At 37.7% G+C, this 18,953-nt stretch overlaps 1 protein-coding gene across 1 annotated transcript in view; it reads left to right on the top strand.

Moving 5' to 3' along the window:
- The window catches only part of SCML2 (Scm polycomb group protein like 2), a 120,564-nt gene that overhangs the window by 47,338 nt on the left and 54,273 nt on the right, over positions 1-18,953 (top strand). Inside the window, exon 7 of the mRNA XM_027534264.1 lies at positions 273-516. Coding sequence (XP_027390065.1) covers positions 273-516 — 244 coding nt within the window. The remainder of the gene's footprint in view (positions 1-272; positions 517-18,953) is intronic.

The raw sequence follows: 18,953 nt of genomic DNA, 5'->3' as shown, positions 1-18,953 counted from the left end.
CTGGTACATAGTATGTAATACATATTTCTTGAATGAATAAACGACCATCAGGCTGGTTTTGTTTTCTTCTAGGTTCTTGACTATGCTCCAGAGTAAGTGAGATATTGTATAGCAGAGTTTCAAAGGGATCTGTGAGAACTGTCTCTTCCTGTATTTCACTGATAAACATGAAGCTTAATTTTTGGTTGCTGAAGATTGTAAGAATACAGTTGAGCAAATGCTTCTTAATACATCTTAACAATGAAAACTTTTTTTTTTTAATATTTTGGTAGGAACCACCAAAGCCACCTCTAAATAATTTTAAAGTGGGGATGAAACTTGAAGCTGTAGACAGAAAGAACCCTTATCTGATCTGCCCTGCAACTATTGGAAATGTTAAAGGAGATGAAGTTTATATCACATTTGATGGCTGGAGCGGAGCTTTCAATTATTGGTGCAAGTATGATTGTCGAGATATTTTCCCAGTTGGGTGGTGTAACCTGACAGGAGATATATTACAACCACTAGGAAGTAATGGTAAGATAATAACTAACTAATACATGTTCTTTTATTTTATTGAAGTTAGATTTAACTGCTGTTGACATTGAGGGTAGGACTTCATGCCCAACTGAGGAACAGCAGGCAGAACAGTGAGGACACTGTTCAGGTTAGAGAACTTGAGGTAAAAGATTATAATTAGAATTCTTGAGGGTCAGCACAACATAATGGTCTGAATTGATAGACCACGCTGGCCAGTATGGGCAAAGCTGCAGGCCACGTTTACACCATTGAAGCTTTGCTGCTGTAAGCATTTTGGGGTGCTTAGCTATGTTTATAGTTGATATCCTATTTAAAATTACACATGGCATTCCATTGTTAATATCTTGAAGATTTTTTTTAAAGGTTGGGCATAGCAATTGTTATACATGTTTTACATGATTTTGGTTGATTTTTCAAGTTAAATTGGTGCTTTGATGGTGTTAAGATTTCACTTCTATAAAGATTTTACTTATGCATGTTAAAAATTTTTGACTATGAAAGCCATCATAAACTAGTATATTATTTAGTATGTTATTTCAGTCAAGTGTTTATCAGTTGTAATGCTGTGCTTCCTAAGTTGAATACTGTGCTATCTAGCCTAGATATTTTCTTTCAGAAAAAAGACATCAAAATATTGAAGCTCCTTGGTTGACTCTTCCAAGGACATAGACATACCTAACCCAGTCTTCTGTGATGAAATAACTGCTGAGATTTAACTGGAGTCTAAGCACAGAAACCAATCATTTGATCCAAGTTAAATGTGAACTTATTAGTGGAATAAAATATAAATCTACTTAAAATTTACCCCACTATATTAATTTATACCAGAAAGAAAAGAAAGATGGGTGTAGGAAATGAATAGGTAATATGTGTGGAGGAAGGCAGTACTTAAGTATGAGCATATAGCCATAATCTTCTTGTAACTGCTAGTAGAATCTTATGTAATTTGGAATTCTAAGACATCCCATTATTCTACAGTACTACATACCATGATGTTCTTTTTATTAGGTACCTCTTTTTACCCATTCCCTGCTGTCATAATTTTAGGTAACAGACGTTAATGGTTGATTTTTGTACAAGTTAGTTTGATACAGATTTATGTATCTGTATATGATACTAAAATAAGGCATAGTCTCTGCCCTCAAGAAGTTCACCTTCTACTGGGAGAGGGATGAATGGAGGGATAGACTTTTAAAAAGATACAATACAAAGTTAACAGTGTAAAAATAGAGATATATGCTAGATACCAAGGTGGCCGAAAGACATCTGGTTTGTTTAGGCTGGTGGTAAAGGTGGTTGCATAAAGGAACGCTTCACAAAAAGATGTATGATGGAAGTATTAAGAGAGGAGAAGGAGTTTGACAGGCAGAATGGAGATAAAGGTAGGAGATAAAGACATCACAAAGGTGTGAAATTGCACAGTGTGTTCTGCAAACTGATGAGTTCAAGTTGGGACATGGTAACTTCGGAAGGTGTAGTCAAGAATGCTATTGTCGTTCAGTATCTGGTCTCTACCCTTTTGCTCCCCTTAGTAACAGTTTGGCTGCCTAACATAAAGACTAGATTTCTAGCTTTAGCAGTTAGTTATGGTCTTGACACTTAAATCCTTGTCAGTGGGATAAAAGCACAGATAGTGTGTTACAGAGAGGTGAATGTACCCTTTTCCCTTCTTGCTTCTGTTCTGTTGTTAGAAATGTGGTTGTTTTGGATGGAGCTCTATCTTGAACTATGAAATGGGAACCATATTCTAGGCATTTTGAAGTGGAAAGCAGAAAGGAGCCAGAGTCTCTGAGAACTTTGTGGAGCAGAATTTTTATACTAACCTATTCCAGACTGTTATTTGAGAGAAATAAACTTCTGTGTTATATAAACCACTATTTTAGGCTTTTCTGTTACTGTTAGCTGAATTTAATCCTAACTGATTGATGCAGGGTAATTTAGGACGTCCAGGTGAACATGTCCATTGGATTGATGCACATGCAGGTATGATGCCTACAAGTTAGGTCTTGGTTGACAAAGTGGCTTTAAGAATCATCAGGTTCATTCAAATAAGTATTCTTTGTGTCAGGTGGGATTATAGTTATTGGCAGGGGTGGGGATTATGGAGGTAAGGCAGCTTACACATCCTGTTAATAACAATAACTGGTGGAAGTTTTGGGTGTGATTTTTGGTGCATGTGTAACAGAAGGTAGACAAGGACCTACAGAACCTTGTGGGTCAACATTTAAATAAATAATTCTTATACTTAAATCAACTGGGGGACCTTGTTAAAAGGCTGATACCCTGATACTCTTGAGTTGGTGTTCTGAATTAGTAAGTCTGGAGTGGGGCACAGGTGCTTCCATTGCACATGGTTTGAAGCCCAAACTTTGAGAAGCACAAGAGTAAGAGATGGGTAGATGATAGAATTCAATTTAGGACACTGAGAAACAATATATATAAATGTAGGAGATTCATTGGAGAAGGAAATGGCAACCCACTCCAGTACTCTTGCCTGGAAAATCCCATGGACGGAGGAGGTGGTAGACTGCAGTGCAGTCCATGGGGTCACTAAGAGTTGAACACGGCTGAGCGACTTCACTTTCACTTTTCACTTTCATGCATTGGAGAAGGAAATGGCAACCCACTCCAGTGTTCTTGCCTGGAGAATCCCAGGGACGGGGGAGCCTGGTGGGCTGCCGTCTATGGGGTCGCACAGAGTTGGACATGACTGAAGTGACTTAGCAGCAGCAGCAGAAGATTCGTTAGATTGATTCCCCCAAAAACAGAAGAGAAAAAGATTTTACATAAATAAGTAAATAAGTATTCACCACTATCAAATGTGACATAATTCTCTCTCTTTATAATGTTCAACTTTTATCTGTCCTAAAGAGATGCGTTTCTTGCAGATAGTTGGATTTTAATTGCCAGTCGGCTAGTCTGTTTTTTTAACTGGAGCTTATTTTTTTTTTTTTAGTTCTACCAGTTTATTGCTACCAACCCGTCACCCTCCACCCTCATGCACATATGCTCAGTCATGTAACCCCATGGACTGCAGCCCTCCAGGCTCCTCTGTCCATGGACTTTTCCAGGCAATAATACTGGAGTGGGTTGCCATTTCCTTCTCCATTAACTGGAGCTTTTAATCTATTTATATTTATTGTAATCACAAATATATTGAGTTTTCAATATGCCATCTTATTTTGTGCTTTTTATTTGTCTTGCCTTTTCCATGTTCTAGTTTCTTTTCTTATCCTTGGATTATTTTTTCTTACTCCATTTGTTCCCCTCTTGTTTGGAAGTTATACACTATATTTTCTGTTTTTATAATACTCTAGGAATTTTAACATGTTTTCTTAAAGGAAGTCTGAAATTAATATCTTTATTATGCATCAAAACAATAAAGGAAACAGAATATTCTACCCATTTATGCCCCTCAAATTCATGTTATTACTGTTGTATATTTTAATTATGCATTTTTGTAATCCTATAAACTGTGTGTGTGTGTGTGTGTGTGTGTGTGTGTGTATGCTTCCCTGATAGCTCAGTTGGTGATAAATCCACTTGCAATGCAGGAGACCCTGGTTCAATTCCTGGGTTGTGAAGATCTGCTGGAGAAAGGATAGGCTACCCACTCCAGTATTCTTGGGCTTCCCTTGTGGCTCAGCTGGTGAGTCACCCTGCAATGTGGGAGACCTGGATTCAATCCCTGATTGGGAAGATCCCCTAGAGAAGGGAAAGGCTACCCACTCCAGTATTCTGGCCTGGAGAATTTCATGGACTGTATAGTTCATGGGGTCGCAAAGAATTGGACATAACTGAGCGACTTTCACATCACTTCATACACACACACACACACACACACACACACACACACACACACACAGTGCTGCTGCTGCTAAGTCACTTCAGTCGTATCCGACTCTGTGCAACCCCATAGATGGCAGCCCACCAGGCTCCCCCGTCCCTGGGATTCTCCAGGCAAGAACACTGGAGTGGGGTGCCATTGCCTTCTCTGACATACACACACTACATCTTCTTAAACCAGTTGTCTGTTGATGGGCATTTGGATTATTTCCATGTCTTCGCTATTATAAATAATGCTTCTGTGAACACTGGGTTGCATGTATTTTTTCAAATTAGCGTTTTCATCTTTTCTGGATGTATAGCCAAGAGTGAGATTTCTGGATCATATGGTAGCTCTGTTTTTAGTTTTTAAAGGAACCTCCTTACTGTTTTCCATAGTGACTGCACCAATCTGTATTCCCATCGATAGTGTAGAACGATTCCCCTTTCTCCACACCCTCTCCAGCATTTATTATTTGTAGACTTTGTGTGTGTGTGTGTTTTCCTGGTAGAATTTTACTTTTTTTACAGCTTTAAATTTACTTTTTAAAAAATTTACTTTTTTATTGAAGGATAATTGCTTTACAGAATTTTGTTGTTTTCTGTCAAACCTCAACATGAATCAGCTATAGGTATACATATATCCCTCCCTTTTAAACCTCCCTCCCATCTGCCTCCCTATCCCACCCCTCTAGGTTGATACAGAGCCCCTGTTTGAGTTTCCTGAGCCATACAGCAAATTCCCTATTTTTAAAAATAGCTATCTATTTACATATGGTAATGTAAGTTTCCATGTTACTCTTTCCATACATCTCACCCTCTCCTCCCCTCTCCCCATGTCCATAAGTCTGTTCTCTATGTCTGTTTCTCCATTGCTGCTCTGCAAATAAATTCTTCAGTATCATTTTTCTAGATTCCATATATATGCATTAGAATATGGTATTTATCTTTCTCTTTCTGACTTACTGCATTCTGTATAATAGGTTCTAGATTCATCCATCTCATTAGAATGGACTCAAATGCATTCCTTTTTATGGCTGAGTAATATTCCATTGTGTATTTGTACCACAATTTCTTTATCCATTCATCTTGTCAGTCGACATCCAGATTGCTTCCATGTTCTAGCTATTGTAAATAGTGCTGCAATGAACAATGGGATACATGTGTCTTCAAATTTTGGTTTCCTCAGGGTATATGCCTAGGAGTGGGATTGCTGGGTCATATGGTGGTTTTCGCCCCACTCCAGTACGCTTGCCTGGAAAATCCCATGGACACAGGGGCCTGGTGGGCTGCAGTCCATGGGGTCGCTAGGAGTCCGACATGACTGAGCAACTTCACTTTCACTTTTCACTTTCAAGCATTGGAGAAGGAAATGGCAAGCCACTCCAGTGTTCTTGCCTGGAGAATCCCAGGGATGGGGGAGCCTGGTGGGCTGCCGTCTATGGGGTCGCACATAGTCAGACACGACTGAAGCAACTTAGCAGCAGCATCATGGTGGTTTTATTCTTAGTTATTAAAGATATCTCCATACCATCCTCCATAGTGACTGTATCAATTTACATTCCCAACAACAGTGCAAGAGGGTTCTCTTTTCTTCACACCCTCTCCAGCATTTATTGTTTGTAGACTTTTTGATGATGGCCATTCCAACTGGTGTGAGGTGATATCTCATAGTAGTTTTGATTTGCATTTCTCTAGTAGTGAGCCAAAAGAGTCTGAAATGCAGTACTTGGATGCAATCTAAAAAACGACAGAATGATCTCTGTTTCCAAGGCATACCATTCAGTATCACAGTAATCCAAGTCTGTGCCCCAACCAGTAACACTGAAGAAGCTGAAGTTGAATGGTTCTATGAAGACCTACAAGACCTTTTAGAACTAACACCCCAAAAAGATGTCCTTTTCATTATAGAGGACTGGAATGCAAAAGTACCAAGTCAAGAAACACCTGGAGTAACAGGCAAATTTGGCCTTGGAATACAGAATGAAGCAGGGCAAAGTCTAATAGAATTTTGCCAAGAGAATGCACTGGTCATAGCAAACACCCTCTTCCAACAACACAAGAGAAGACTCTACACATGAACATCACCAGATGGTCAAGACCGAAATCAGATTGATTATATTCTTTACAGCCAAAGATGGAGAAGCTCTATATAGTCAGCAAAAATAAGACCTGGAGCTGACTGTGGCTCAGATTATAAACTCCTTATTGCCAAATTCAGACTTAAATTGAAGAAAGTGGGGAAAACCACTAGACCCATTCAGGTATGACCTAAATCAAATCCCTTATGATTATACAGTGGAAGTGAGAAATAGATTTAAGGGACTAGATCTGATAGATAGAGTGCCTGATGAACTATGGAATGAGGTTCATGACATTCTACAGGAGACAGGGATCAAGACCATCCCCATGGAGAAGAAATGCAAAAAAGCAAAATGGCTGTCTGGGGAGGCCTTACAAATAGCTGTGATAAGAAGAGAAGTGAAAAGTAAAGGAGAAGAGGAAAGATATAAGCATCTGAATGCAGAGTTCCAAAGAACAGCAAGAAGAGATAAGAAAGCCTTCAGCCATCAATGCAAAGAAAGAGAAGAAAACAACAGAATGGGAAAGACTAGAGATCTCTTCAAGAAAATTAGAGATAGCAAGGGAACATTTCATGCAAAGATGGGCTCGATAAAGGACAGAAATGGTATGAACCTAACAGAAGCAGAAGATATTAAGAAGAGGTGGCAAGAATACACGAAGAATTGTACAAAAAAGATCTTCACGACCCAGATAATCACGATGGTGTGATCATTGACCTAGAGCCAGACATCCTGGAATGTGAAGTCAAGTGGGCCTTAGAAAGCATCACTACGAACAAAGCTAGTGGAGGTGATGGAATTCCAGTTGAGCTATTTCAAATCCTGAAAGATGATGCCGTGAAGTGCTGCACTCAATATGCCAGCAAATTTGGAAAACTCAGCAGTGGCCACAGGACTGGAAAAGGTCAGTTTTCATTCCAGTCCCAAAGAAAGGCAATGCCAAAGAATACTCAAACTACCGCACAATTGCACTCATCTCACATGCTAGTAAAGTAATGCTCAAAATTCTCCAAGCCAGGCTTCAGCAATACGTGAACCGTGAACTTCCAGATGTTCAAGCTGGTTTTAAAAAAGGCAGAGGAACCAGAGATCAAATTGCCAACATCCACTGGATCATGGAAAAAGCAAGAGAGTTCTCGAAAAACATGTATTTCTGCTTTATTGACTATGCCAAAGCCTTTGACTGCATGGATCACAATAAACTGTGGAAAATCCTGGAAGAGATGGGAATACCAGACCACCTGACCTGCCTCTTGAGAAACCTATATGCAGGTCAGGAAGCAACAGTTAGAACTGGACATGGAACAACAGACTGGTTCCAAATAGGAAAAGGAGTGCGTCAAGGCTGTATATTGTCACCCTGCTTATTTAACTTCTATGCAGAGTGCATCATGAGAATGGCTGGGCTGGAAGAAGCACAAGCTGGAATCAAGATTGCCGGGAGAAATATCAATAACCTCAGATATGCAGATGACACCACCCTTATGGCAGAAAGTGAAGAGGAACTAAAAAGCCTCTTGATGAAAGTGAAAGTGGAGAGTGAAAAAGTTGTCTTAAAGCTCCACATTCAGAAAACGAAGATCATGGCATCTGGTCCCATCACTTCATGGGAAATAGATGGGGAAACAGGGGAAACAGTGTCAGACTTTATTTTGGGGGGCTCCAAAATCACTGCAGATGGTGACTGAAGCCATGAAATTAAAAGATGCTTACTCCTTGGAAGAAAAGTTATGACCACCCTAGATAGCATATTGAAAAGCAGAGACATTACTTTGCCAACAAAGGTCCGGCTAGTCGAGGCTATGGTTTTTCCAGTGGTCATGTATGGATGCAAGAGTTGGACTGTGAAGAAAGCTGAGCACCGAAGAATTGATGCTTTTGAACTGTGGTGTTGGAGAAGACTCTTGAGAGTCCCTTGGACTGCAAGGAGATCAGTCCTGCGTGTTCTTTGGAAGGACTGATGCTGAGGCTGAAACTCCAGTACTTTGGCCACCTCATGCGAAGAACTGACTCATTGGAAAAGACTGTGATGCTGGGAGGGATTGGGGGCAGGAGGAGAAGGGGGTGACAGAGGATGAGATGGCTGGATGGCATCACTGACTCGATGGCCATGAGTTTGAGTGAACTCCGGGAGATGGTGATGGAGAGGGAGGCCTGGCGTGCTGCCATTCATGGGGTCGCAAAGATTCTGACATGACTGAGCGACTGAACTGAATTGAACTGAGTAATGAGCCATGTTGAGCATCTTTTCATGTGTTTGTTAGCCATCTGTATGTCTTCTTTGGAGAAATGTCTATTTAGGTCTTTTCCCCAGTTTTTGATTGGGTTGTTTGCTTTTCTGGTATTGAGTTGTATGAGCTGCTTCTATATTTTGGAAATTAATCCTTCATCAGTTGTTTCATTTGCTATTATTTTCTCCCATTCTGAGGGTTGTCTTTTCACCTTGCTTATAGTTGCTTTTGCTGTGCAAAAGCTTTTAGGTTTAATCAGGTCCGCTTGTTTACTTTTTTTTAATTTCCATTATTGTAGGAAGTGGGTCATAGAGGATCTTGCTTTGATTTATGCCATCAAGTGTTCTGCTTATGTTTTCCTCTAAGACTTTTATAATTTCTGGTCTTCCATTTAGATCTTTAATCCATTTTCAGTTTATCTTTGTTCATGGTGTTAGGAAGTGTTCTAATTTCATTCTTTTACATGTAGCTGTCCAATTATTGAAGAAGGTGTCTTTTCCCCATTGTATAGTCTTGCCTCCTTTGTCAAAAATAAGGTACCCATAGGTGCATGTGTTTATTTTGGGCTTTCTATCTTGTTCCATTGGTCTATATTTCTGTTTTTGTGCCAGTACTGTACTGTCTTGATGACTGTAGCTTTGTAGTATAACCTGAAGTCAGGAAGGTTGATTCCTCCAGCTCCATTCTTCTTTCTCAAGACTGCTTTGGCTCTTCGGGGTCTTTTGTGTTTCCATATGAATTGAGAAACTTTTTGTTCTAGTTCTGTGAAACTGCCATTGGTAATTTGATAAGGATTGCATTGAATCTGTAGATTGAATTTGGTAGTATGGTTATTTTCACAATATTGATTCTTCCTACCCAGGAACATGGAATATCCCTCCATCTGTTTATGTTATCTTTGATTTCTTTCATTAGTGTCTTATATTTTCAGTGTACAATTCTTTTGTCTGAACTGTAAGGTAAGTTTATTCCTAGATACTTAATTCTTTTTGCTGCAATGGTGAATGGGACTGATTCCTTAGGTAAGTTTATTCCTAGATATTTAATTCTTTTTGCTGCAATGGTGAATGGGATTGATTCCTTAATTTCTCTTTCTGATTTTTCATTGTTACTATATATAGAAATACAGGTGATTTCTGTGTATTGATTTTCTATCCTGCAACTTTGCTTAAATTCACTGATTAGCTCTAGGAATTTTCTGATACTGTCTTTAGGGTTTCCTATGTACAGTATCATGTCATCTGCAAACCATGAGAGCTTTACTTCTTCTTTTCTGATCTGGATTCCTTTTATTTCTTTTTCTTCTCTGATTGCTGTGGCTAGGACTTTCAAAACTATGTTGAGTAGTAGTGGTGAAAGTGGACATCCTTGGGAATGCTTTCAGTTTTTCACCATTGAGAATAATGTTTGTTGTAGGCTTATGATATGTAGCCTTTACTATATTGAGGTAGGTTCCTTCTATGCCCATTTTTTGAAGAGTTTTAATCATAAATGGGTGCTGAATTTTGTCAAAGGCTTTTTCTGCATCTATTGAGATTATCATGTGACTTTTATATTTTTATATTTGTTAATATGGTGTATCACATTGATTGATTTGCATATATTGAAGAATCCTTGCATCCCTGGAATAAACTCAGCTTGATCATGGTGTATGAGCTTTTTGATGCGTTGCTGAATTCTGTTTGCTAAAATTTTGTTGAGGCTTTTTGCATCTGTTCATCAGTGATATTGGCCTGTAGGGTTCTTTTTTTGTGTTGTATTTGTCTGGTTTTGGTATCAGGGTTATGGTGGCCTTGTAGAATGAGTTTAGACGTGTTCCTTCCTCTGCAAATTTTTGAAAGAGTTTTAGAAGGATAGGCATTAGCTATTCTCTAAATGTTTGATAGAATTCTCCTGTGAAGCCATCTGGTCCTGGGCTTTTGTTTTTTGGGAGGTTTTTGATCACAGCTTCAATTTCAGTGCTTGTGATTGGGTTGCTCATAATTTCTATTTCTTCCTGGTTCAGTCTTGGAATATTGAACTTTTCTAAGAATCTGTCCATTTCTTCCAGGTTATCCATTTTATTGCCATATAGTTGTTCATAATAGTCTCTTATAATCCTTTGTATTTCTGCATTGTCTCTCCTTTTTCATTTCTAATTTTGTTATTTGATTCTTCTCTTTTTTTTTTTTCTTGATGAATCTGGTTAGAGGTTTGCCAATTTTGTTTATCTTCTCAAAGAACCAACTTTTAGTTTTATTATCTTTAGTATTGTTTCTTCCATTTCTTTTTCATTTATTTCTGCTCTGATCTTTATGATTTCTTGCCTTCTACTAATTTTGGAGGTTTTTTGTTCTTTTTCCAGTTGTTTTAGGTGTAATGTTAGGTTGTCTGTCCAATGTTTTTCTTGTTTCTTGAGGTAGGACTGTATTGCTATAAACTTCCCTCTTAGAACTGCTTTTGCTGCATGCCACGGGTTTTGAGTTGTTGTGTTTTCATTGTCATTTGTTTCTAGAGATTTTTTGATTTCCCTTTTGATTTCTTCAGTAATCTGTTGGTTATTTATGAACATATTGTTTAATCTCCGTATGTTTGTGTTTCTTACAGTTTTTTTTTCTTGTAATTGATACCTAGTCTCATAGCATTGTGGTCGGAGAAGATGCTTGATTATTATTTGTAGAGTTTTTGATGATAGCCATTCTGACTAGTGTGAAATAATAACTCATTGTGGCTTTTATTTTCATTTTTCTGATAATTAGTGATTTTCAGCATCTTTTCACGTGCCTGTTGGCCAACTGTGTGTCTTCTTTGGAGAAATATCTGTATGAGTTTTCTCATATTCCAATTTTTTGATTGTTTTTTTTGCTGTTTTTGATTTGTTTGGTGTTTTGATTTGTTTGATGTTCAGTTGTATGACTTCTTTGTGTGTTTTGGATCTTAACCCCTTGTTGGTGGTTTGCAAGTATCATTTGCAAATATTTTCTCTCATTCTATAGGTTTTCTTTTAATTTTGTTGATGGTTACATTTGCTGTGCAGAAGCTTTTAAATTTGATTAGGTCCCATTTGTTTATATTTTTCTCTTTATTTCTTTTGCTTTGGGAGACTTATCTAAGAAAATATGGCTGCAATTAATATCAGAGAATGCTTTGCCTATATTCTCTTCTGTGAGTTTTATGGTGTCATGTGTTTTTTAGTCTTTTAACCATTTTTAGTTCATTTTTGTATATTGTGTGAGGAACTGTTCTAATTTCATTGGTTTACATGTAGCTGTCTGGCTTCCCCAGCACAGCTTGTTGAAAAGATTATTTGTTTCTGCATTGTTTGTTCTTGGCTTCTTTGTCAGAGATTAATTGACCGTAGGCTCTCTGTTCTGTTTCATTGATGTGTATGTCTGGTTTTGTGCCAATACCATTGCTGTTTTGATTACTGTAGCTTTGTGGTTTCATTTATAACTACTTTTGAATACAAATAATCCAACCTGGCTTCTCTGGTGGCTCAGATGGTAGTGTCTGCCTGCAGTGGGAGAGACCTGAATTTGATCCCTGTGTCGGGAAGATCCCCTGCAAATTGAAATGGCAACCCACTCCAGTATTGTTGTCTGGAAAATCCCATGAATGGAGTTGCCTGGCGGGCTACAGTCCATGGGATTACAAAGAGTCGGACATGACTGAGTGACTTTCATACACAATCCAACCTGTGCCAAAATAGTATTTGGAAGCAGTAGAATAGAAACAAAGATATGCCCCCTGGTGCCACATTCTGATATGTAAAGATTCACGGATGTTCCCGCAAGAACCTTAGGATTCTGGGAAGAGTATGGTTAAAAGTTGTTAGTTGATATTCAGAGACATTGCATGTATGATTCATTTTTATTTTTTTCAAGCATTGCTTATTAATTGCAGATAGATTAATAGTGTTAGTACTATACTTACACAAGCTTGAAATACTCTGTTTTTGAGTAGAGAAAACATTTACTTTAGCCAATATGTCATTCATTAAATGGCAGCTATAATATAGAAGTATCATTTCTTGGACATAATGTGATATATTCTTTTTATTTATTTATTTTTGGCTCTGCTGGGTCTTTGTTGCTGTGCAGGTTTTCTCTACTTGCAGTGAGCAGGGCTATTCTCTTATTGTGGTGCATGGGCTTCTCATTGTGGTGGCTTTTCTTTTTGTGAAACTTGGGTTCCATGGCATGCAGGCTTCAGTAGTGGTGGCTTGTGGGCTTCAGTAGTTGCAGAGCCTGAGCTCAGTAGCTGTGGCTTGCAGGGTCTAGAGTACAGACTGAGTAGCTGTGGCACATGGGCTTAGTGCCCCGTGGCCTGTGAAATCTTCCTGGACCAGGGATTGAACTGGTGTCCCCTGCATTGACAGGTGGATTCTTAACCACTGGACCATCATGGAAATCCTAATGTGATACATCCTTGAAAGCGAAATGTTTTAAAATTATTTTTTATTATTTTTAATATTATTTTTCTCTAATAGAAAAAGTAATAAATGCTTAAAGCAGAACAATGAGAAAAGCATACTGAGATAACCATGGCAAACAGTTTTATCTGTATTTGGCTTCATAATGCTTAAAAAAAATTTTTTTTGCACATATAGCTTAAAAATACAGACACAGCAAAGCAGTAGAAAAACGTTATAGTGTATTTATTCTTAAAAATCATATAGAAGAATTTAGAAGAATGAGACTGTTCCTGTTTACTAAGAAAGAAAACTCCAAGATGTATTTATTGAAAAGAACAACCTCCCTAGTACATACAATATAATACCATTAAGTTAAAATAAGTATGTATTCCTATATTTAACTATGTGAAAGTGAAGTTTCTCAGTCATGTCCGACTCTTTGCGACCCCATGGACTGTAGCCTACCAGGCTCCTCTGTCCATGGGATTCTCCAGGCAAGGGTTCTGGAGTGGGTTGCCATTTTCTTCTCCAGGGGATCCTCCCAACCCAGGGATAGACTGGGGACAGCAGGCCAGTCATGAATGCCCACTAGAAACTATAGACATATGTAAATAAATACATAGAACATATCTGAAAGGCTATACAAATTTGTAATAGTGATTATTTCTGGAAAGGGTGGTAATGGGGACTTTTATCTGTGGCTTTGTTGTTGTTTAAACCAGAATGTATTGGTATGTTACATTTGTGTCTAAATTAATTCATGGTTTCAGTTTGAAAAGAGGTTATACTGCATACTCCACTCTTTTGTCTACTTTTTTCATTATATCTTGTGACTGTATTACCATGTGAAGTACATTCCTCCAATTTCAATTTTACTTGTTTTGTGCTCCATCATGTGGCTGTACCATAATTTATTTATCCAAACTTCTGTTTTGTTTGAATTTAGGCTTTTTACACACTTATGTTATTAAATTAGATGATACGAAGAATATATCTTTGCACACTTCTCTAATTATCTACATAGAATAAGTTTGCTGAGTCAGAGGGTATGTTTCTAAGGCTGACAAATTGTCATTCAGAAAGGTATACTCACATCCATTCCCCTCAGTGGTGGGTGAAAATGTTTTTTCCTTCTCTGGTCAACTTTGGGCATTATCGTCTTATTTTTCCTAATTTAAAAAATGTTATTTTAAAATTTTTTATTTCTTAGATTACTAGTGAGGTTGAATCTTTTTGTTTCCATGCATTTTAACTATTAGTAGTCCTTTATAATTTTCTTGCTAATTACCTTTTCCCACTTTTTTCTTATTATTCCTTTCCTTGTGGATTTGTGTGCTTCATTTGTTGCACATAATCAACTCTTTGTCATAAAAATAAAACCTTTTCGTCAGTCATTTGCTTTTTAATGTCATGAAATTAAAAGATGCTTACTCCTTGGAAGGAAAGTTATGACCAACCTAGATAGCATATTGAAAAGCAGAGACATTATTTGCCAACAAAGGTCTGTCTAGTCAGGGCTATGGTTTTTCCAGTAGTCACGTATGGATGTGAGAGTTGGACTGTGAAGAAAGCTGAGCACCGAAGAATTGATGCTTTTGAACTGTGGTGTTGGAGAAGACTCTTGAGAGTCCTTTGGACTGCAAGGAGATCCAACCAGTCCTTTCTAAAGGAGATCAGTCCTGGGTGTTCTTTGGAAGGAATGATGTTAAAGCTGAAACTCCAGTACTTTGGCCACCTCATGTGAAGAGTTGACTCATTGGAAAAGATTCTGATGCTGGGAGGGATTGGGGGCAGGAGGAAAAGGGGACGACAGAGAATGAGATGGCTGGATGGCATCACCGACTCGATGGATGTGAGTTTGAGTGAACTCCGGGAATTGGTGATGGACAGGGAGGCCTGGCGTGCTGCAATTCATGGGGTCACAACGAGTCGGACACGACTGAGTGACTGAACTGAACTGATGGTCTTTTAAGAGAATGTACAGAAATATTAAACTTATTGACTTGAATGTTAAATATCTTAAGGGGCGTAAATAATTTCAAAAGGGACAAATGATATTAAATTAGTAGAATTTCATGAATTTTTAAAAATCTGTATTTTTATTTGTTTTGAATATTTCTCAAACAGTTTGGAATTTTTTCAACCTTTTTTTAATTGCTTTTCCATTTTTTTTAAGACTATAGCACATAAAACCTTTTCAAATAATTAATGAGTAAAGACAATTCAGGCTTCCCTGGTGGCTCAAATGGTAAAGAATCCACCTGTGATGCAGGAGCTGCAGGTTCTATCCCTGGATAAGGAAGATTCCCCTGGAGGAGGAAATGGCAACCCACTCCAGTATTCTTGGCTGGAGAATCCCATGGACAGAGGAGCCTGGCAGGCTATAGTCCATGGACTCACAAAGAGTTGGATAGGACTGAAGTTATTTAACATGCATGCAAAGACAATTCACTTGCATAATTTCTTAAATATAGTGAAGCTTCCATGAGTGCTACTTTATTTGACTTTGCATTAAAAACCTTATTTAAGCTTTACTGCTTTTCTTTTCAAGAATAGTAATAAGGTTTAACTTACCTTAAAACTTTTTCTAACTATTTTTTCCCTGGTGTTAACACTTCTATAATCAGAACGAGCTAAGTTCTTATCAGGCCTATCACTGGTATAGAAATCCTCTGAGAAACATGCTTTCAATAAAAAAATAAAGCAAGCTGAGTGGCTTTTCCCCCTCTTGTTTATTTAAATTTTCCTTTGTTGGCTCTTGTTAACAACTCTCACCCTTTACTTTCAAAGCCCTTTACTTCTATTTGGTGCTGTCACAGCTCATCAGATTTATTCTAGAGACCTGAATGGGGCATTTGGTGAGAAAGAGGAAGGAAGTGTGTGCTGCTGTGTCCTTGGCAACTTAAGGCTGAATCAAGTAAACTAAAACAAAGTCCACTGTAGATTTTTTCTTGCAAAATTTATTTGATTTTGCTGTTCTCTGTTTTGGTTTTCCCCCTTCCTTTTGTATCTTATATCTTAGTTCTCTTCTAAATAAATGATATAAATTTAGGAATGCCCTGTAAACTGTTGGTTAACTATTGGTTTCTTTTCATATTGCCCTCCTTTTGTTTCCAGCATATACACTTATTGGAATTTATAGCCAGTCATTTTATTAAAGTCCAAGTGTTTAATACATGAATCAGAGCTGGGTCAATCATTATTTTAAAGGCTATGTATTTTTTTTAAACCTTCTTTTTCTTGTCTTTATTTGGAAAATTTTGTGAACAAATATGTTGCTGTTTTGTTTTATAAACACAGTAAATGTAGGTTTTTAGTGTTCTGAGAAATTGGGGAAACTCAGAAACAGGATTCTTTTAAAAAATTTGATTCAGTGTTAATTTTTTCTAATATTGTGAGATATTCAAAGTTTTTTGTTTATAAATACTTACAAACCATTCTACCTGACTTTAAAAGTACTTAAATACTCTTTAAGTTAACTATATAAATTAAACGTTAACTTTGTATAATTTCTGAAACATTAATGAACTAATTTTATTAGCTTCAGATTTATGCCTCATTGATTATAGATTAATGACCCACACTGGTGTGAAATGTCATCATGTAGTCTAATTCTTTAAGCATTTGTAGCCATACAGACCAGGAAAGAGGGCAGCAAGCTTCCAGATGCTTAGAATATAAAGTTTCTGGATCCCAAGGGTATAGAGGAATTCCTCTGGTCTGAAGGGAAATGTGGAGCAGGGGAAAACCTGGAATCAGAAAGGTGTAGCCAAGCATTCCTGTATAATGGCACAGTATGCTGTCAGTGATCATTTTAACTCTTCTTGATCAAATCCTTCAGTTTATTTGGGTCCCTCACTCCCTGCCTCTCACGGAAACAACTTTAATTTCCAAGTGGAACTCAGTGGTAACATGTCATTTCATTCACAATATTGTAAAACATTTCTGATTATGAATAATTGATAGAACTGGCATATTAGATTTTCTTTGTTGGTAATTCAGACATAAATTGTATGAATAAGAATGTTTTTCTTAAGATTAAAGTGAAAAATAAGTTTTAAATATGATTATCTTGGGCACTAGCTGCTTCTTTGAATGATGGTTTATTTTATGTTGTGTGTATGCACATGTTGCAGGAAGGGGGACCCCTCCAGGGCCTGAAACTGGGCTCCTGTCTAACACTTGGAAATGAATTGTCCAAGGAGACACATATGCTGACAAGGCAAGTGATTTTATTGGGAAAAGGTGCCCAGGAGGAGAGCAGTATGGTAAGGGAACCCAGGAGAACTGCTCTGCCATGTGGCTCACAGTCTCTGGTTTTATGGTGATGGGATTAGTTTCGGGGTTGTCTTCAGCCAGTCATTCTGACTCAGAGTCCTTCCTGGTGGTGCATGCCTTGTTCAGCGAAGATGGATGCCAGTGAGAAGGATTCTGGGAGATGGTTGGACATGTGGTGTCTCCTTTTGACCTTTTCCAAACTCTTCCGGTTGGTGGTGGCTTATTAGTTCCGTGTTCTTTAATAGGACTTCCTGTCATAAAACAGCTCATGCAGATGGTTATTATGGTGCCTGGCCAGGGTGGACAGTTTCAGTTAGTGTGCTTCCCCTAACACACACACATGTATATAGTTAAGTTTTTTAATTAAAATTTTAAGGGAGTGGGTTTTAAAATCTAAACTTCTGATCCTTTAGTCATTTTACATTATAGTCTTATTTCGCCCTTTGTAATATTTTCCTTTGGAACTGTTTAAAAGTTAATCTTTTAAAAAATTTTATTGAAGTATAGTTGATTTATAATGTTGTGTTAATTTCTACTGTACAGCCAGTATACACACACACACACACACACACACACATATATATTCTTTTTCAAAGTTAGTTTTTTGAGAAGTATTTCAAAGCTTTTATGTGTGGACAAGAAGTAGCTTTACTCTCCACCCCCATCTCATTCTCATTTTTTAAAAACCAAAACCATGAATTATGGCTGCTTTTGCTCTTTGTTCAGGTAACCAGAGGACTATGTGGTTTCTATAACTTGTGCTTCACCTCTCTAAATTTTAAAATTAAGATTTTATAGTTTTTCAGACATGTTTCCCAATTTTTTCCCTCTTTATATGACTGTGTGTTGAGTAAATACCACATAAAGCAGCACTTTTCATTTCTCTATGTTATGGTGGGTCAGAAATAACAGAGGTGCATAAAATTAAGGCTGTAAAAAATTCAAGGTGTATCAATTCTATCAGAAAGCTTCTGAATAAACATTTGAGTATTTGTTTAGAGTTTTGCCCTTAATGTAGCTTATAATAAAATGATGTGAAGAGCTGACTCACTGGAAAAGACCCTGATGCTGGGAAAGATTGAAGGCAGGAGGAGAAGGGGACGACAGAGGATGAGGTGGTTGTATGGCATTGCCAACTCGATGGACATGAGTTTGAGCAAGCTCTGGGAGTTGGTGATGGGCAGGGAAGCCTGGTGTGCTGCAGTCCTAGCGTCCCAAAGAGTTGGACAAGACTGAGCAGCTGATGCTTGATTGATGCTTAGTATATTTAGTATTTTTCCTGTTTGGTATAAAATAGTTAGAAATGCTGTCAGCCCAAATTATTCACTTACAAGCCAAGAAATTTTAAACAGTTGATACTTTCTTTTTCATATGAACAGCTTGGAACAAATGTTTTGCTTGTGCAAATAAGATAGCTATTATGATGCAAAGGAGTATCTTGAAGAAAAAAACAAATGTCCTTTCTTTAAGTACTTCAGCTAAGTATTGCAGTAATTGCAAGCACAGCCTGGAGCTTTTTCTTCTGTTTTATGATATACTTTAACGAGTACTCTTGAGACTATTAAAATATCTTGATTTTTAGTAGACCAGCAGGGATAACTTTTTCTGTGGACACAATCGGGT

The sequence above is a fragment of the Bos indicus x Bos taurus genome, chromosome X, assembly GCF_003369695.1.
Source record: "Bos indicus x Bos taurus breed Angus x Brahman F1 hybrid chromosome X, Bos_hybrid_MaternalHap_v2.0, whole genome shotgun sequence".
Lineage (NCBI taxonomy): Eukaryota > Metazoa > Chordata > Mammalia > Artiodactyla > Bovidae > Bos > Bos indicus x Bos taurus.
Note: the sequence above shows the minus strand (reverse complement) of the source record. Positions and strands in the feature narration are given on the sequence as shown.